This window comes from Seriola lalandi, unplaced genomic scaffold (assembly GCF_002814215.2).
Source record: "Seriola lalandi dorsalis isolate HSWRI2012SDOR001 ecotype SW California unplaced genomic scaffold, Sedor1 jcf7180002054983, whole genome shotgun sequence".
NCBI lineage: Eukaryota > Metazoa > Chordata > Actinopteri > Carangiformes > Carangidae > Seriola > Seriola lalandi.
The window spans coordinates 1423442-1443672 of record NW_019525532.1 but is presented as its reverse complement, the minus strand read 5'-3'; the positions used below and the strand labels follow the sequence as shown (position 1 = coordinate 1443672).

Here is a 20231-nt window from a genome sequence, read left to right as displayed (position 1 = left end):
TATTGGATCTAATGCGCCCACTTCACAGTGCGCCTGCGCAGTGCCCGCTATTCACACAACAAACTGTACTGGAAGGGAGGGCTTAATACTCTCTGTTTTTCATGTAGATGTTTTATAGTTTTGTTAGATTAATTGCATGGACATAATTGGACATTCGATGTGCTTAGGTTTTAACAATGAGACAATATGTGTTCCCAAAATGTGCATTATCATGCGTGTCTACAGTAGCTTTGTCTACTTTTTTCCAGTGCTAATATAGATGCAACATTAAACGGCTGCATACACATTAATGCATCGGTAATAATTATTCACTTTTATAACATGTGTATTTGGCTTTTTTCATCTCCTCTATATTCCATGTTGGACACCTAAAAGCACTGAAATGTTATTCCTTTAAAGTTTTGTCATGCAGAATTGTATTGCAAACGGTTTGGTTACATTGATTTCCGCAATACCGGACGCTTTAAAAGGTATACATATTGAAGTTTTATCATACAAAATCTGAAAATAATATTCTTAACAAGATTTAAAGAGTCAACACTGACATCTAGAGGCTATAATCTGTAACTACGTCTTTTTTCCTTTCAGACTTCACGTCCCAGGGGGCAGTGCGCGTTCCCCATCATGCTTCGCGCTAGTGCCATTCTCGTTCTCGTGCGTCCTCCGCTGCCGCCGTTGTTTCATTGAGAGAAGCTCAACATGGCCTCAGACGGACCACCGGGAACCGAATCCCTCCCGTCTGATTTAGGGAGTGCTATTGCGGCTTTGAATACATGGAGCAACCCGGAGCTTCAGGCCAAGCTGGCGGAGCTAGGAGCGCCCACAATGGGTAAGAAAAAGACTGGGAAAGACGAAGAGAGCAGTGAAAGAAGCGCTGTGTTTAGCTAACAGTAGCTAGCCAATTGCTAAGGTTAGCTAGCAAAACGTAATACTTACGTTGCAATGAACTAAAGGTGGGCCTGTTTACACTCTGAGATTCATATTTATGCAACTATTATGCAAATGCGTTATATTTTAACCAATGTGACGTGTTTAAAGCAACACTATCGGCATTTATTTTGCTTCAAGTTACCTTTCAGAGCTAGCTAAGCACTTACCAGAGTTACCGTTAGCCAACTTTTCTGTTGGTCTGTTATGTGTGGAGCTAAAGTGGCAAAACATTTATACACATCTTACATTCATAGACTACTGTCTGTGTTGTCTCATGACTGGTGCCGACATATTTTTGAATATTTTTTCCTTTTTTTTCCCAGGTCCCAGAGACGAGCTGATTGACAGACTGAAAGGCTACATGATGCAGGTAACTCAGCCGCCGTGCCTTAAGTGTTACCCATGTAACAGCAGTTCCGTAGCATTGGCGTTGATGTCGGTGTCTGAATGTGTGTCCCTCTTAGGCATTAGCATGTCGCCAGGGAATGTATGCATGTAAGCATGTACATCTCAGCAGCTCTCATACTTGCTGTGATTAGCACACTGTTGTACTATATGTGGATTCAGCTTGGTACAGCAATAGCTTTCCACTGTTGATGACTGTACAGCTGCATAAGAGTATTAAGGATTAAAGTGAGGTTTCTCAAGCATACTTAAAGAGTGCAGTCTAGACCTGCTCTATATGAAAAGAGGCCTGAGATAACTTCTGTCGTGATTTGGCGCTATATAAATAAAAGTTGACTTGACAATCAGTCATTGAATGAGAGGGTTTTTTGTGCCACAGCCTGTGTTCATTTGTTGTGCATATGTTTCTCTCTGCAGACTGGGATTCTCCTCAGCAAACCTAATGATGACAAACAAATGGGCTCCCAGGTAAATGTTCTTTCTATATCATATTCACAAAGTGCCCTCCTATATCTATCCATGCAGTGACAATGATTAGATCACTGTGTAATCAGGTCTTTCAGGGATTTATGGGTATGATGGTGCTAACAGTTGAGTGTGTATTACAAACTAAATGTTTGCATTGTATGCTAAAGTTGATGGACGATTAGGTATTTAACACTCACTATTGAAACTGGCATGATTGTGTTGTAATAGAATATGACGGTATAGGACAAGAGTCCAATTTTTGGTTATATACAAATAATTATGCAGTTGGTATAATGCAACCCGATTCTTCTCACAATTTCCTGTATTTCCTCCTCCACAGATGCCGGGTATCCCTCCTATGCCCCCGATGCCTATGCCACCCATGCCTCCTGGTATGGGCATGCTCCAGGCTATGAGCATGATGCCTGGAGGGCCCCCTCCACCTGGCATACACATGGGAATAGAGCCCCCAGGTTTGCCCCCTCCCGGCCTGTCACAGGATGATCAGCTGAAGATGGCTCAGCAGAGAGCAGCCATGGTGTTACAGCAGGAGGAGAGAGCCAAGCAGCAGGTGAGGGGGGGGGGGCTAGACCACAGGTTTACTGACTATGTAATCCACTTGCTGCATTTAGGTTTGCCTATAAAACATTACACTGAGATGCAATCAGACTATCAGATGGTAAGACTTAGAAAAAAAGAAAAAGAAGGACCTATATTAGATTTCCTCAGTCATTAATGTCTGTGTATATCACAGGGTGAATCCAGAGTTATGGATGAACAGGATCTCCTGGAGCAACAGAAAAGGGTGAGAGGATGAAGATGGTCAGCCTGTCAAACACCCCATTATGCTTGATTATCAGACAACAGGCTTTATTCCAAATTGACAGATTATTGAAATTCGACAGAAGTGGATGTTGTGTGTATATTTATTTTTTGTGTCACTAAAATCTCATTTTGAATTTAATGTTTTTTTTGTTTTTTTTTTAAATCCTTTAAATCCTTTCATAACACTTATGGCATCATTTTCATTTTGTACAGCTCTATCTTTTTCATCTCTCTTTTATTTTGTTCCACCTTGATTCTACTTATTTCTTTTATTCATGTATTTCATGTCTCTCCCTCTCTTTTTACATCAGGCTGCAGTGCTGCTGGAACAAGAGCGTCAGCAGGAGATGGCCAAGATGCAGGGTCCGGGGCCCAGGGCCATGCCTCCCGTCAGCGCAGTGAGAAGTATGTTGGTGACATAGTGATTCGGTTTAATTTCAGATTTCTAGTTCCTGCTGCACAGTGTGACCACATTTTTTGGTGTAAATGATCACGCCCAAAATAAATATCTTGCATCTCCTACAAACTGTGTGTAGTAGGTTTGGATCCTCGTGGGCCGCTGCCTCCCGGTGTGAGTATGATGCCGACCCAGAAGCAAAGAGTGCCGCCTCCTCCAGGAGAGGACAACAGAGAGGTGAGCAGACTTTTTTTCCTCTTCATGTGATTTTATGTGTTATAAGTTTCAGAGACATCTTTCATTCATTTACAGTGGGAGTCTACCTTGTACTGTACACTCACCTAATCACAACTTCTTCTGTACTACTTCTTTTGCTTCCATTCCAGGCCTGGCAGAGTGAGGAAGTGAGTATCAGTGGACCTAAGATCCCCCAGGCTCTGGAGAAAATCCTCCAGCTGAAGGAGATAAGACAGGAACAGCTCACCGACCCCGCAGGTGAGTGCAGCTATCGACTGAGTTTTCCCTGACCGACCAAAAAAAAAAGGAATAGCAGCTTTTGGGGGTCTGATTCTTCTCATTATATCTTCTCTACCTTTCAGAAGGGGAGGATGATGATGATGAGGGAGCAGACATGGACATGGCAAACTCCTCTGGTCCAGTCATGTCTGAGACAGAAGACGACGAAAGCCAAATGTCTAAGAAAGATGTAAGTATTTCTCTCCAACCGTCTTACAGTGAATACAAGGTGCTTTTAAGACAGGGCATGAGGGATCTGTACATACTAAACAAGGCACTTGACTCATCGCTTCATGGTAATGCAGAGGCAAATTCACAGTTTCAGCACCAGAGAAATGTATCACATTAGATATTTGAGTCAGATCTCATTCATAAATGAAAGCATATGTGCGGTTGTTGTGCAGATTTCACACCACTATCGCAGTCCTCTAGTGTGTGTGTGTGTGTGTATATGTGTGTGTGTGCGCACAGCATCACCCAAATTAGGCCATATGATTGTGCTGTCATGTTGTAATCCAAATATTAACCGGTGCATAATGTATTAATGAACCTGTTTTTCACGTTTGTCATGAATATTTTGTAGTTATTGGAACTCTTTATGGTTTTTAAAATAATGAACAAATCTCTTTCTCAGAAAAACCGCAAGCGCAGGAACCGCAAGAAGAAGAGCAAGAAGAAGCGAGCTCAGGAGAAGAAGGAGCAGGCGGAGCAGGAGCAGCAGCAGAAGAAGGAGGGTGGCGACAAAGAGAAGGAGAAGGAGAAAGAGAAAGAGAAGGAGAAGGAGAAAGAGCCAGAGGTAGAGATCGAATACATCACAGAGGAGCCGGAGATTTACGACCCCAACTACATCTTCTTCAAGAGGATCTTCGAGGCGTTCAAGGTAAGAAACATGAGCGTGCAGGAGGCTTAAATGTTGGTTGCAGATAATGTTTTGTTGCTTAAAGTGTATTTTCGCTTTTGCTTTGGTTTTGCTGTAATTCAATCGTTTCTTTTTCTTTCCCAGCTGACAGACGATGTTAAGAAGGAAAAGGAGAAGGAGCCAGAGAAGGCAGAGAAGCAGGACACAGCCGTGCTGCGGAAAAAGGGATTCGAGGAGGAGAAGAAAGACAGCGACGATAGTGATGAGGTTTGAATCCTTCCACCTGTTAGGAAAACAGAACAGAAAACAAATACCTGCTTTCTTTAAGTGTTAAAAGATTTTAAATGTATTTTCATGAACAGGAAATCAGACCAGATGCACCTAAACTGTCCAAGAAGAAGTTGAGGAGGATGAACAGGCTGACTGTGGCTGAACTCAAGCAGGTAAATTTAGATTGGTCCTTTTTTCTGTTCTTGCAGTCTAAAAGGAAATGGATGTTTTTCGAGACAAATAAAGACAATGACCTTTCATGTAATCTCTCTTCTGCCTGTTTGCTCCAGCTGGTGGCCCGTCCAGATGTTGTGGAGATGCATGATGTGACAGCTCAGGAGCCCAAGCTGCTGGTCCACCTAAAAGCCACCAGGAACACAGTGCCGGTGCCCCGCCACTGGTGCTTCAAAAGGAAGTATCTGCAGGGCAAGAGAGGTATAGAGAAACCTCCATTTGAGCTCCCAGAGTTCATCAAGAGAACAGGAATCCAGGAGATGAGGGAGGCCCTGCAGGAGAAGGTGGGTTTACAAAAATCACAGAAACCCTTCAGCTTTACTATCCTCCATACAACGATGCAGTACAAACCACTTCTTCTTTGTTCGCTTACAGGAGGACGCCAAAACCATGAAAACCAAAATGAGAGAGAAGGTTCGTCCCAAGATGGGAAAGATCGACATCGACTACCAGAAGCTCCATGACGCTTTCTTCAAATGGCAGATCAAACCTAAGCTCACGATCCACGGAGACCTGTACTATGAGGTACTACATCCTTGAGAATTCAACCATTTCTCACAGTTATGCTACCTTCAGGAAAATCTACTTCCTGTCCAGTGGGTAATGTAACTAAAGTTGCGATCACCCAGGATCAAAAAGAATGACAGTGCTGCTGCAAGCTTTTTTTCCTTTTTTCTTTTTGCATTTAAACTGACCTGCTTTGTGTGTGTTTGTTTTGTTTTGTTTTTTTTTTTTTATCTCTGCAGGGTAAAGAGTTTGAGACTCGACTGAAAGAGAAGAAGCCAGGTGATCTGTCTGATGAGCTGCGTATCGCTCTGGGCATGCCGGTCGGACCTGTGAGTTCCACATAATAAATCCTAAGACACAAAAAGTAAAGGAAATTAATGAATGAATGAATCTCCTCCTGTAATATGAGAAGTAACAAGACTTGTTCATTCAGAAACACAGACACAGAAACAAGAGGAGGAACACAACAGCTGAGATAATGACATGACAGTTACAAACCAAATATACCTGAACAACTTTTTCTTTTGTAAAGCTTCAGTAGCAGCTCAGCTGAACCAGTATTTTACAAAGAATCCAGATCTGTTTTGACTTTGCCGCTGTTGCAAAAACCACAAGGAGCACCTATTGAAAAAACGGTGCTTGTGAGTGACCTTCCTTCATCTCTTCTGTCCTAGAACGCCCACAAGGTGCCTCCTCCCTGGTTGATAGCCATGCAGAGGTACGGCCCCCCTCCCTCCTACCCCAACCTCAAGATCCCCGGACTCAACTCCCCCATTCCAGAGGTAAAGGCACAGACAAGGCACATGTCCTGCTGCGGGAAAGACAAATACAAATCAAACCAGTTTAAGTCAATAGTTAAAAAATATTTTCCATCAATGTTCTTCTGAAACCCAAATATTGGGTTACATACATTTCAGCATGTGTAATTTTTCTGGTTTCTTGAGCTTGTGTTTGTCCTCATCCTTCTGTTCCTCTGCCTGTCAGAACTGCACATTTGGATACCACGCTGGAGGCTGGGGCAAGCCGCCTGTAGATGAAATGGGCAAACCTCTTTATGGTGACGTGTTTGGGACCAATGCTGCAGACTTCCAGGTAACAAGACAACACACAAAACATAGGTTCCTACATTTCATAAGCTCACATAATCTTACATAAGCTCCCCCTGTTCCTGGAAAAGATTTGGGCATTTAGTTATTATGTATTTCTTACATTTTATTTTAATAAACCTTAGAAACCCTTTCACTTCATGAAGGTTGTACACACTCAGATTCTTCCGTGTTTAACTGATACGAGGAATGTGTCTGTGTGTTCAGGCAAAGGCGGAGGAGGAGGAGGTGGACCACACACCGTGGGGAGAGCTGGAGCCTTCGGACGAGGAGTCATCAGAGGAAGAGGAGGAGGAGGAGAGCGACGAGGAGAAACCAGACGAAACCGGGTTCTTCACACCAGCAGATAGGTACTTGATGTGCAAATTATAGTCAACACTTCAATCAAGAAGCTTAAAAATATGAATCATGACGAGTCTCATTCCAAAATACAAGGTGTTTTTTAAGGTTTTATATGTGGGCAGAAAACATCAGTGGGAAAATTTTATCCAAAATATAAAAATATATAATATTTGTTTTTATTTTTAATGTGTATTGTTTTAGATGAAATAAAAACTTAGACTTAAGAGCCATGCTGCTAAACGTAGCTCTGCCTGTCGCACTCTGTTCAAGGAGCTGCAAGGTTAAATGGCAGTTTTTTTATTTTTTATTTCCATTCTCATTAATGCACAGAGACACACACATAATTTACCATGTAATTACAAGATCAACTGGTCTGTGAACTTTGGGATTAAAGCCCTCGTTAGTATTAAAACGGAGCAAGTTGGGCTAGGTCAGCTGTTGTACGCTGTCTTTTTTCCATCTGTGTCATTTGTTTTGTTTTGTTTTGTGTCTGGATTCAGAGGTAAGGGTTAATATCCACAGGTGTCAGATCACTGTCACTGCTCCATAATATGTAGTGCTTAATATTCATACAAAGATGCGCTCATGGAGATGGACAGACTTGGATGAACTCATCATGTACTGTATTTCATTTTGTGCATTTCAGTGGACTGATCACCCCCGGAGGTTTCTCATCAGTACCCGCCGGCATGGAGACCCCAGAGCTGATTGAGTTGAGGAAGAAGAAGATCGAGGAGGCCATGGACGGGTGAGTGTCGCTCTGCTCTGTCACAGCTGTGGTGCTGTTTTAATTTAGCCCCAGCACCAGTGCTCCTGATGGAAACAGAGGGAGCAGCTGACATGCAGTTTTTGGTTAATGGGTTTATTTAAAGGGCGTAGAATATTTTAAATTTAAAAAAAGATATGCAACTTTTACCAAAAAAACTTAATATATCAAATTGGGGTATTTTTGAATTTGATAAATGAGTCGTGTGTAACAATAAAACATAACTAATGTGTAATTATTGCATTACATAGAAAATCAGTTGTATTGTGATTAGAACTGTTTCTGGGTATTTTGAATGGTATAAAACTAAAGTTAACAGTTAATGTTGGAAGCTGGAAGTGACCACCAGCTGCAAAATTATTAATACAATCTAAAACACTCTGCAGCTTTCATGTTCTTGACCGTACTGTTGTGTTCACAGAAATGAGACGCCACAGCTGTTCACGGTGCTCCCTGAGAGACGAACTGGCCCCGTAGGAGCTGCAATGATGGCCTCAACACACATCTATGATATGTCAGGGGTAAGACAACTCTTTATGAGCCTAAGATGAGATATGTTTGTGTTTATGTTCGTACAATCTTCTCTCCTCCTCTGTCTTCCTTCCTTTTAATTTTTCCCCTCTGCTGTCTCCAGGCTATGGCAGGTCGTAAGGCGGGTGGAGGGCAGGAGTCACAGGGTGTTGAGGTGGCCCTGGCCCCAGAGGAGCTGGAGCTGGACCCAATGGCCATGACCCAAAAGTACGAGGAGCACGTCAGGGAGCAGCAGGCCCAGGTGGAGAAGGAGGACTTCAGTGACATGGTGGCCGAGCACGCTGCCAAACAGAAGGTACAGACACTCCGAATCAGTGTCTCCGCTCAAGTTATACTCCAGCTTCATATTTCAGCAAGTGTGGCTGTTTTAAGTAACGGTAGTTTAAATTTAGTTGTGTTAAAAGGCTGTTTAAGCTTATTTGTGCTCTATTAGTTACATAATTTTACTTACTATTAAGTTTGTTAAATTGCACTATAATTCTTGGTTTTAAGAGAAAACACATTGCCAGTAACAGATCACCAGCTGCATCATCGAACATTTAACATTTGGTCACATTTAAGTGCCACATGATTAACAGATCGGGGCCTGCGTAGGACGAATACATGATTTTGCCTGTTTTTTATTTATAAACTAAAGGAAGTGTGGGCCTGGCAACGTAGTGTGGTTCACAATATATATGATTTCCTCTTGTGGTGACATTTGTATATTAATCCCACCCCCTTCTCTGTTTCATTGTCATCTAACAGCAAAAGAAGAGGAAGGCCCAGCCACAGGACACGAGAGGTGGCGCTAAGAAATACAAAGAGTTCAAGTTCTAGAGCAGAAACGCCGTGATGAGGCACTGCGAGAGAATAAGCCACAACAGGAAATGAAAGAGGAAGTCCCACACTCAGATTTTAACTTCAGAGGATGCAGACACCTGTTAGACCAGTGACAGTAAATATGTGTTTTTTTCTCTCCCCTTTTTTAAAACTATAAATAGACGTTGCTTTCATGACGCATCTCACGTAATCAGTGTCACATGACGGTAGTGACATGTATTTCCTCTGTTGGTTATTTTTTCACTGTAACCATGTTATGTTTGGGTTTTTTTTCTGTTTTTTGTAAATAAATGAAATGATGACACAAGTTTGCCACTGGTCTGCCCCTAGATTTGCATTTAGTTTGATTCCAGTTCATCAGTTTCTGTAAGTGTTCACTGACAGTAGGTAATCATGTGCCAGTGGTAGAATGCAGAGTGCATGCCAAGTGTGAGTCAGCTGATCCAGTCATAAGATAAGTGACTATAGGCTGAGAGGAGAAGCAGCTCATTTACTTTGAGGCTTCTGTGGTAATTTTTGGAATAGTGGAGTTCAATGTCATGAGGATGAATTTACATTGTGCGATTACACACATACATGGTGGAAGTTTTACAGTTTTTGCTCTCCCTAAAAACTTAAACTACTTTTAGGCCAGAAATAACTAAATCAACAAAACAATATATCTTGTATATTGATATTGGTGCCTATATGTAGAAGTGGAAGTAACTAAGTTTACCCAAGTGTATTTTTGTACAAATTTATAAAGCTTGTACTTGGATACAGAGCATACATTTTGTGTAGGAAAATATTGTACTTTTACTCCACTCTATTTTTATAGCATTTAGTTATAGTTTCCTTTGCACATTAAGAGCAATATTCAACATGATAAATATGATATCTATGATGACAGAGTATTATTATTATAGATGGCTCTAATTTAAAAAGAAGTTCTTTCAAACGTCAAAAATATAATTCAGATTTGTTTATTATCCAAATTTGGGGTGTGGGAGGAAACCGGAGCACCCGGAGGAAACCCACGTCGTCACAGGGAGACCCTGACCTTGTTGTTGGGGCCTGGGTCCCCACTGATTCACTATTAGGCCCTTTTCTGACAGGGGACAGGCCAATGCTGTTGTGTGTTATGACCTACTCCACCTGCCAGCGGGCTCTGATGCTTCTAGATGTTTATACGAATAATAATAATAATAATGAGCCGCCGATTACTATTGAAGCGGCCAACAAGAAGTCCTGAATAAACTTGCGAATGCTGTAGTTGTTGGTGTCAGGCTGAACAGAGTGCGACAGCTGCCGGATGTGCTGTTGAAAACACTTCACCACGACAGTGTCCAGAGACGGTTGCTGTAACAGAATCGCAGTCTCCAGTTTGCGTTGTCCCCCGAACTCTTTCTGCAGGTCTTTGACCACAGCCTTGCAGACCCGCTTGGTGTCTTTGACATCGGGGCAGAATCCTCGACGGACAATGAGTCCATCCTCGATCTTTTCCAACAGACGTTTGGTGCGGGTCACCCACTCATCCTGCTTGCGGGTTATCGCGACGCCACACTTCTTCAGCACTTTCAGCGTCAGCACCGTGATGAATATGCGGAGCTTTTCATAATCTATGCCGCTTGTGTCTTCACATCTGCAGGCGGGGGGATCAGAAGCCTCCGTGTTTTTCTGCGATGGCTTCATGATATGATGTCAAGTCGTTTTCTTCTCTGGGATTTTTGACTTTTGTGTGTCGTCCAGTACCATCCAACTGTAAATGGTGTGATGTTTAGTATTCTCTGGGGAATCTAATTCTGAACCTGGGAAACTTAATGATGCATCAAAGGCACATACATTATGGAATCTTTGTGACATTATGACATCATACACACTACACACTACACAGGTTTCTTAGTTTTTTGATGGAACCTCCAAATGATGTCACAAACTGCCTGGTCCTGATAGGCTAACTTGACTTCGTCTAACAAAATAACCAAAAACATAAATGAAAGATAAAGACTGAGCTGTGATTTCAGCTGTAATTAACTGTAACATGATCACTCAGAGAGAAAGTTGGAGACAGACTATTTTTTCATTTTTTTAAGTTATTTTTTTCAGGCTTTTGCCTTTATTACAGTCATAAGAGAGAGAGAGAGAGGATGGTACACAGCAAAGGGCCACAGGCCAGACTCGTACCCAGGCCGTCGGGGCAAAGACTAAGCACAAATGGCACATGCTCCACCAGGTGGGGCATCGGGGCCTGGCCCGAGACAGACAACCTTTCTTATTATAAAAGATCAACTGACTCAGGTCTTTTACCAAATCGGTTGCTGTGGTAACACTGATGTCATCGCAGTGTGAACAGGGGAGCACCACATGCATGAGGGACTTGGGGGTTAATGCATCAGACTTTCAAGTAATGACTCATTAATTCTCACAAACATGAAGGCCCCTTGCTGCTGCCGTTGTTTTCCAATACAACAAGGTGCAGTCCACGTTTCCACCGCTTGGGGGCAGTAGATGACTCTTAACGTGACAGTCACCTGACCATCTAGGAAGCACAGTGACCTAAATAGCTGCAGCAGCCCCGTAATGACTCGGTCACTAGTGCACACGCGTTCACATTCACAGGGAGCAGCAGCATGTTCAAACAAAACGCCTTCATTGTCTTAAAAATACAACAGCACCACTACTGATGGCTGCAGTGGGTATTTGCATAGTCTTATTTGTGACGACAAATGTCCATTTTCACAGTTACACGCTTGAGAGTGGGACAGTTGCCCCTAATGACATCATCTCCTGGCATGTAAGCATATCTTCACCTGCCAGCGCCCCTCATTGTTTCAATATGGCCGACAGACTGTGATGATACTGCCCACAGAGCCAACCATCCATTCAGTGTTTTGTTATTGTTTACTCCTGCAATCAGAGTTTAAAAGAGTCTCTTTAAACCTAAATGACTTGTAAAATTATAATTTTACACCGATAAAGTCATTTGCAGCAGTCCCATAAGAATAGATTCATCAATAGTTAAAATGGTCATTAGTTTCAGCCATGATATATATATATATATGAATTGGTGCATTTTGAAAGGAGAAATCATCTACGCATCTATAAAATTCAGATGGGAACAGGTGAAACTCTGGCATTACGCCAAGGAATTCCATTTCAATGCAAATACTGTATGCACTGCCCAATACAATGTGAATGCATGCTGCATAGCTCTACATATAGGAAGTATCGCCGTGTTGCATAAGAGAAGGAATAAACTTAATTGACTTTGACGTTGGATTTGGAGCGTGTCCAGTGTCACTTGATGACCTGGCAGATTTGGGGCGCTGTGTAAAAAGTAACCCAGGATTATCCCGTGACCATGTTTTAATCTGCTTGATTCTAATCTCTTTATCAATGGCAGGAGCTGGTGGTGGGAGAAGCCTGTTAAAAAGAGCAGGGGTTTTGCACTGCATTTAAGTCATTCAGCTGATTATCCAGAGCGAGGCACTGACAACAAAGAGTCTGCATGGTTTTAATTCTAGCTCATCAGTGAAGCAGCTGATTGCACCGAGTGTCAAACCTTCAGTCGAAGAGGAATGAGACCTGCGAGAGGCTTACCACGTCTAATGGCAGCATGACATGAGAAAACACAAAACTGACAGCAAATGCCAAAAGGCTGAGTTCTACTGTGGTTAAATTGGCATGTTGTAAGAGGAAGTATACAAACCAGCTTCAAATATGACTATGATTATAGCCTTTCATACACATGTTGAACTTAAACTAGTTTATCAAGTACTTGTGGTTGGAAATACCAACATTTTTCTTTGTAGTAGCTAATTTTTTTTAACCAAGACTCAAGCAGCACAGTGCTGTAATTAAAAATCCATTTAACTGATGTCTTAATGGTTTTCATATAAACAAATATGCATGATGAAAGTTACAGAGAGAACATACTGCACACGCATACAACACTAACATACAGTACACACTAGCTGTTTGCTCTCTGTTACAGCATTATTACCAGTGGTTATTTACTCCTCGACAAGCAACAGCCTCCAGTCATTTGATTTTCATTTGTTCAATTGTCATATTTCCAACATTCCCTGAAGGTAGCATAATCCTCAGGGAGACTTTGTCTAAATCTCAATAAGAATGTTGTGGTAAATGTTCATTATGTTTCTAGTTGTGAGTGTATCCTCAGCCAGTCAGAGCAGCACACATCCATCCATGACCATAATGTTGTTGTAAGCCCCGATCGCAGCTGTGATAATCTGCCCATAGAGAAACGTCAAGCTGATGGCAACCAGCTGTGCGGTGACGTCGGTGACTTCTGATTCATATTCAGATCCAGAGATTGTAATCATAGCCCTGTATTTGTTACGTGAGCCTTTGTCACCTGTTTCATGCTGCATTGTCAGGGCAGCCAAACCCTGGGAGACCTGCACCATGGTGTCTGTTTTAGAGGGGAAAAGGGTGAAGTAAGGCTTCTAGTTGGTGAAACAGAAGTGGAAAAATACATGAACAACACATTTTTACCTCATAATGAGCCCTCTGGATGTGAGACTAACAAGCCCTGGACGTTAATAGCTGGGGTTTCCCTCTTCTTGTCATATATGACAGTTGAGCTGAATCCACAGACTGTAACCGGTTTTGCACCTTTGTATATTTGTCTGCTCATAACAGATGAAAGAAGGTGTGTGTGTGTGTAAGCTCTTATGTGTGTATGACTAATGGGAATAATTTCAGCAACACCTGAGACTCCAGTCGTTGTGCCATATGGGCCTAAAACAGAACAATCCACAAAGCTTACCCATATGCTGATCCTCAGTAACCTGCCAGAATACACATAAGCTTTATGTATGAAAGAGTTCTCTTCAGATACAGGGAGTAATATTCAGGTGGAGTGAGTGGAAAAGCAGTGAATGATGGGTAAATATTAGCTCCAAAGTTTATCTATGGTTTAAATCAGTGCCACTCTTAAGGAGGAAAAGGTGTTGATAATCAATTTGATTTGTTTATTTAATGATAACCATAAAATATTCAAGATACAGTCCTGTCCAGGTGAATTGCAACCTTTTTGCTAACCTTTGACACTGCAAAATGCTGTTGTTAGTTGGCTTTAGGTTAATGCACATTATAGCCAAAACACTGACCACGCCTTTAAGGCAGCTGTATCTGTGGGTACATTTCATGTCTTTACCTTTTTTTCATGTAAGATGAAAATAATCAGTACTGATATATTATACTACCATATGTCTACTGGCTTATATAGAGATATTCTGACTATATATACTGTGTTAGATACAGTAATAGCAGAATATACAGGAAAATGATTATTCCTCAGTCACATGCGAGAGCAGTTTCTGTATATTCTAAAATATATTTCAGAATATATTCAATATATCCCACATGGTCAGGAGGTATGACATCCACCTTCCAGCCTACATGTAATGGGTTAACTAGTATAACCTCATATGCCAAAATTATTGTTATTATTATAAATTATATTATATTTTAATAAATTAAATCTTGAAAGTCAACAATAGAATGGAATAGTAGAATAGAACAATTGGCTACAAAAAACAAATGAAAATAATTAAAAATAATTAAAAAATACATTAAATAATTTAAAACAAATTTTTATCCCTCCGTCTAGTTCAGTGATTTTAGCCTAAGTGTAATGTAGCACAACCTTTAAAAATAAAAACAATTTTGACAATCGAATCACATGCCACAAAAACATATATACTAAATATACACCGATATACTGCAAATACTAGTTGATGTACACATATGCTAAAGGAAATGTATATAAAAAAATTGAAAGACAACTATATAATAATGAAAGGAAACGCATGATTTAAAAAATTACAGTAACATAACTACAGCTTACGATTGGCCACCAACCACCCCCCCCCCCCCCCCCCCAACCCCCCCCCCCCCCCTCTCGCGCTCGTGCTCAGGAGTCACTTTACGTCCTCTAACTGAAGAGGCGTAGCTCGCTGCTGCTTTCTGCTCATTGTGCGACTTCTGCGAGAGAAAATTTCCGCTTCCTGCACCGAGAACCAGCAGCACACCGAGCCCACACGAAGTTGAAGCGCAGGAGCAGAGAGAGGGAGACAGAGAGAGGGAGACACACGGAGACAGACGCGGGGTTTTTGCAGCCTGCCTTCGGGTACAAACCCCCCCCCCGCTGCCCGACGACTGCAATGTTTTCACTATCAGGCGGCGATTAGCAACTTTCCGTTTGCACTGACTGTAACGTTGCACGGGAGCGTTTTACGCATTTGCACCGCCTGAAAAAACAAGGCTTAAAGGAAGGAGGAGGAGGACCGACAGCACCGAAAAAAAAGGACAGCACACTCTCTATCTCACACACACACACACACACACACACACGGAGAAGCCAGGCTACTACGGGTATTCCTCCCATTAGCTCCGTCTGAACGCCCGTTTTCAGCCTCCAGGATGTCGGAGCGAGGAGGGCTCCCGCGGACTGGGGGCGTCCCTTCGCCGCACATGCAGCCCTCCAAACCGGTCAGCATCACCTCCAACCGGCCGGTCCACATGAACCTGTACGCTACGTGGGAGGTGGACCGCTCCTCGCCCAGCTGTGTGCCGAGGTATGTGACAGGGGCCACGGTTAAAAAAAGGGGGTGGGGGGGGGCAAGAGCCGGGTTATGATTTAATCATTTTATGGGCTGGTTGTGAATGGGAAATGTCCCAATTTGTTTGTTTACACTGTGGGTTTTCACACAAACACCCATGACTGCCTCACCTCACATGTCATATTATTTCTTTTGATGTAGTATTGATATATGGGAATCACATTAAAATCAGTAATTACCATTTTCTTTTTATAAAATTGACATATTCACTTGTTCTCTACATCTGATTGGACCCCTTTTTTAAGGCCCACGTGCCTCTCACAGATCCTCAGACCCCAGTTTGACCACCAGTTCATTACCCAGGAGCTTTTTACAACCTTAATTTTATAGATAGCACAAGCAGACATGTCCCCTGGTTATCTTTAATGCTAATAAGAGTGTTTGTGTTGGGGCAGCTGCAGCCTTTCCCCAGCAGGAGATGGCCTCAGTTGTTACCCACCTGATCAATGCAGACACAAAGACTGATGAAGCGTTGGGTTGCAGACTGTCACTGCAACTACAGAAGGGGATTTTGTATCCATGTATGATCTAGCTCTAACGTCAGGTGCTGTGACACATTGGTTACTGGAAGAAGAGGCAGGTGGGAATGATCTTTGAGGCAGAAATGACTCATTTTTGATCACATTTTTTGCCTGTTTCCTTGACATGCTGGATCACTGTTGGCTGTGATGCAATGAAAGTTGTTCTGTGTGTTCATGTGGGCAGTGCAGCAAGGTCATAGTAGGCGAGACACCTTATCATAAGCTTAGCCCCAAACAAAGGCATTCAAGTAGGCTTCTTTTGTTTGACTGAAAGATTCCACAGCCAGTCTGTGGAGGGATCCGGCCGGCTGGCATGTGTGTCTGAAGCAGATACACTTGCAACCTGTGATAGTTTTATCTGCATTGAAAAGATACACATCAGATGTCACGTTCATATATATATATATATATATATATATATATATATATATATATATATATATATATATGAGCTCCAGCTGAAGTCTGTCCTCCCATATTTATGATGCCGCCGTAATAACTGTGGTCATAGGTTAGATTCAAGGTCAAAGGTTAACCACGGTGACTGAAGTGCCGCTCATCTGCCGATCACAAGCCCGGCTAAACATACAGTTGGAGTGTTGATGATGGATTTTTTTTTTTTTACAACAAATCAAACTGTGCAGGGGAATGTAGTAAAAGAAAAGCATGACATTTTCTTTGTAGAACTGATTTAAAAACATTTCTACATTTTATTTGCAGTTATCACCAGTTAACCTTGGCTTGTAAATCTGAATTTGTGGCTGAAGTTTATGCTGAAATTGTATTTCATTTTCTGGTCAGCAAACTGAACCTTATCCTCTGAGATGAGCCCAGATGTTTATGTTACTGAGAGCAATTAGCGGGAATAAAGCATGCTGGTAAAAGCATCACACAAAGCTCACATGCTGAAATCTTAATGCAGCTTTTTGAAATGCTTTGGGGCTTTACTGGGTTCGAAGCAAAGCCTCAAGGGTGTATTTTTGCTTCTTAGTATTTTGGCAATGTGTGTGTGCTCTCCATGTGCTTGTAAATAAATGATACAGTTTTGGATCTATATTTTTGAACAGCACGCATGAATAAAACATCCATTCTTAGCCCACATTTTGAATATCTTTCCTCCTGACCCTTCTTTTAAGATGTGCATTATCACCTTCTTTGTGTATGTGCGCCATATAGCCACAGCTGATTTGTTTATCTTGGCATCGTGCTTAAAAGTGTGATTGTGTGTGTGTTTTTTTTTTTTGGGGGGGGGGCGGCTTTTTTCCTGCAGGCGTCACGGTCCGTCAAATATCTTCGATTTCACTGCAGTTGCAGCAACAGAGAGAGACTCACGGAGCCAAAAAGAAAATGAGGGTGGGGTGGTAGTGGTGGTGGTGGTGATGGTGGTGAAGATACGGAGGATGGGACTGGGAGATGGAGGTAGAAGCGGTGGCTCTGTCATCTACATTTAAATAGGATTTTCTCACAGACACAGGCAACAGGAAAGTGTTCAGAACGGGGGCTGACAGCTAATCTGTGGCACAGCCAGGAGAACCTGCATCGCCTATTGACTTGAGATACAGTCAGTGTTGATGTTTTGCCCTCAGCCCAGTTTGGCCTACTTGCTTCTTGTTGGCTTTCTTGTAGCTTAATCTTTGTTCCTGCAACAAGGACTAAGAACACCCCCCCCCCCCCCCCCTTCCCTCACCCTCTAGCTGAGGTGTTTTTGCTCTAACCTCTTCCTGTCTACCCACAATGCCACTAGGTATGTTGTTTATGCAGTGCTGTAGGTTGAGTTTTCCCTGCCAGCATAAACATGCGCTCGGTTGCTTGCCCCGTTTGTAGAGAATCTGGAAACATGAGAAACATATCAACCAACCACTTGTTTGTTTTTTGATCATATTCAATAGGGGAGTGACAGGAAATATTCAAGCACGAGAGATAATATCACGGCAGATATGAGTCAAATCTTGCGAGCGGGCCATATCCGTCTTCCTGAGCAACCGGGATACCCCGAATATTTGTTTTGAAGGGCACAGGGCTCATCTGAAAACCAGCCCCACCCTTCCTCATACCCATCAACACAGCGTGAGTGCCTCTGAGGTCATTTCTGTGTTCAGCCCTCCTGACCTTCTATTCTATTCTTTACCAGAGAGGAATAAATCATTTCACTGGCTCTAGACCAGCTCTTTTAGCGTGGTGCGGAGGGTGATTCCTCTCTTCTCTGTCTCTACTTGGTTCTGCAGTGTCATCAGCACACACACACACACACATACAACATAAACGGGTGCTTGCCACTATCCCCCCCTCTCTGCACGCTTCATTGGTTCGTCTCCCTCACCACAGGGCATGAAACGCTCATTTTCTGCAGTCAAATAATCCCACTGATGAGTACAGTAGCTGCTCCACCAGCCCCGAAGCCTCACCTCATAAATATTTAGAGGCCGTAGTGTATAAAGATCAGCAGTTCTCAGGTGTATTTAGTGTTACTGCCAGGTGGAATGTCGACAGCGTCGGCCAATGTTCGCACCACAAATGGTTCGGATTCCAGTATCCAGCAGAATTTAGTTAAGGCCTCCTCCTGCAGCTACCCTGTGTCAGGTATTCCAGGAATGGGCCCTGTCGCAGAGATCCTCGCCTTGCATTATTAAAGAAGGCTTCCTTGACGAGCAGGGGGGGGAAAGTCCCACGCCTTAGGTCCATAGATGGATGCTAGGTCTTTGCTCTGTGCTTCACGGCGCTTTCCAAGCTTTGAGTGAATAGAGGAATCTCTTTCCCAGAGATCAGATCCATAGGAAGGAGTGTGGAGACTGACTTGGAGGATGGTGAGGGAGAGAGGCTTTTGTCTAGACGTCACAGGCTGCACGTCTACGCAGTTCAACCAATCATGCAGACGCTTTCATTAGAATATTTTTTGGGGAGCCTGAAGATGTGAAATCTCGCAGCAATTTACAAGAAAAAAAAAATCAGAAAAAGAAATTTTATGAAACAAAAATGGCTCTGTCTGCCTTCCTCTTCTGTTTAGTTATCTCGCTGTTCAGATTTATGTTGTAATCCCCCTCTGGGCGGTCCTGACTCCCAGATTAGGAACTACTGGTCTAATGAACTTGTTTTCACAATGGGATCCTTTTTAAAGGGCTCAAACAGTTAAATTGGCATATTTATGTTATAACCCAAGTATTTTGCTACAAAAGACAGGAGCATATACTTAACATTTAGGCTACTTAAAGAGATGGTTTGACATTTGGGGAAATGCTCTTATCTGCTTTTTGCAGAGAGCGAGATGAGAAAATTGACACCAACTTTGCAGCTAGAGACAGGAGCTGATTAGCTTTTTTTAGCTTAGCACAACGACTGAAAGCTATAGGGAAACGGCTAGCCTGGCTCTCTACAGCTCCGTAACTCAGGGTAAAACCACAAATCATCATATTTACTTCTCAGTCTGTGTGCGTGTTAAGCAAACAAGGTACAGCCTGTTAATTATTTAGCTTCAGAGGTGTTGGTAGGCAGATTTTTAAAGTCTGACTTTGACAGAGGCTGGCTAGCTGACTCCAGTCTTTATGCTAAGCCAAGTTAATTGCCTCGTGGCTTTAACTCTTCACTAAATGCACAACATAACCATCTCAACCATGATTCAAAGAACATTCATGTCTCTTATTAGCCAATGGATTTCCTTTTCTAATCGAATAAACAACTCTGAAACTCTCCTTTTTGTAATTGCATGGTTCACCACTCTCTGGAGAATTAGTTGTTAAACCCGCATGAGCCAAAAATTATGGACCATAATACAAGATAACAGTGATTTTAGAAAGCTCCTCAAAAGATCATCAGCTAAAAGCCTTAACATTTAGAGCTGTAATAAACATATAAATAAGTGAAAACAGCAGGGTCATTACATTAAAAATAGATGCTTATCTACTGGGCTGGTAACGAATACTGTTGGCATGAAGAAGCGCGGTGCAGAAATGCAGGATGTTCTGAATTATACATTGTGCATTTGTTAGACTCGTTTGCTATAATTGCCCCACAACACAATGGAGGGACGACACTCGCCGTTCCTCAAGTGTCAGCGTTACATTATCCTCCCTGCCCCCCAAACCCCGGCTGCTGAACACACACTAATG

At 42.4% G+C, this 20231-nt stretch overlaps 2 protein-coding genes across 9 annotated transcripts in view; both read left to right on the top strand.

Moving 5' to 3' along the window:
• Positions 1-660: 660 nt before the first annotated feature.
• sf3b2 (splicing factor 3b, subunit 2) lies at positions 661-9285 on the top strand. 7 transcript variants are annotated; one of them, XM_087171273.1, is made up of 22 exons: positions 661-829; positions 1254-1300; positions 1753-1803; positions 2144-2374; positions 2558-2608; positions 2940-3033; positions 3168-3262; positions 3412-3520; positions 3628-3731; positions 4176-4421; positions 4545-4667; positions 4763-4843; positions 4961-5188; positions 5280-5429; positions 5651-5740; positions 6086-6193; positions 6396-6503; positions 6725-6867; positions 7506-7607; positions 8047-8146; positions 8260-8451; positions 8904-9285. In XM_087171273.1, the coding sequence occupies exons 1-22, from the start codon at positions 700-702 to the stop codon at positions 8973-8975; spliced, it is 2655 nt and encodes an 884-aa protein (XP_087027399.1). In that variant the 5' UTR covers positions 661-699; the 3' UTR covers positions 8976-9285. The 7 variants fall into 7 exon arrangements, with proteins under 7 accessions (XP_087027399.1, XP_023252623.1, XP_023252624.1 ...); XM_023396855.2 differs by having other exon boundaries at positions 3625-3731; XM_023396856.2 differs by having other exon boundaries at positions 3165-3262.
• A 5657-nt stretch (positions 9286-14942) lies between these two features.
• Positions 14943-20231, top strand: part of pacs1b (phosphofurin acidic cluster sorting protein 1b) — a 60683-nt gene continuing 55394 nt past the window's right edge. For both annotated transcript variants that reach the window (XM_023396853.2, XM_023396852.2), the window contains exon 1: positions 14943-15562. In XM_023396853.2, the coding sequence (XP_023252621.1) occupies positions 15408-15562 (155 nt within the window). In that variant the 5' untranslated portion in view covers positions 14943-15407. The remainder of the gene's footprint in view (positions 15563-20231) is intronic.

What these genes read in the sequence shown, in the direction of transcription:
- sf3b2 (XM_023396854.2), top strand. Translation starts at nt 700, where the DNA reads ATGGCCTCAGACGGACCACCGGGAACCGAATCCCTCCCGTCTGATTTA. An exon ending in GCCAAATGTCTAAGAAAGAT is followed by an intron (nt 3,732 to 4,175) that starts GTAAGTATTTCT and finishes TCTCTTTCTCAG; the next exon opens with AAAAACCGCAAGCGCAGGAA. An exon ending in ACATCTATGATATGTCAGGG is followed by an intron (nt 8,147 to 8,259) that starts GTAAGACAACTC and finishes TGCTGTCTCCAG; the next exon opens with GCTATGGCAGGTCGTAAGGC.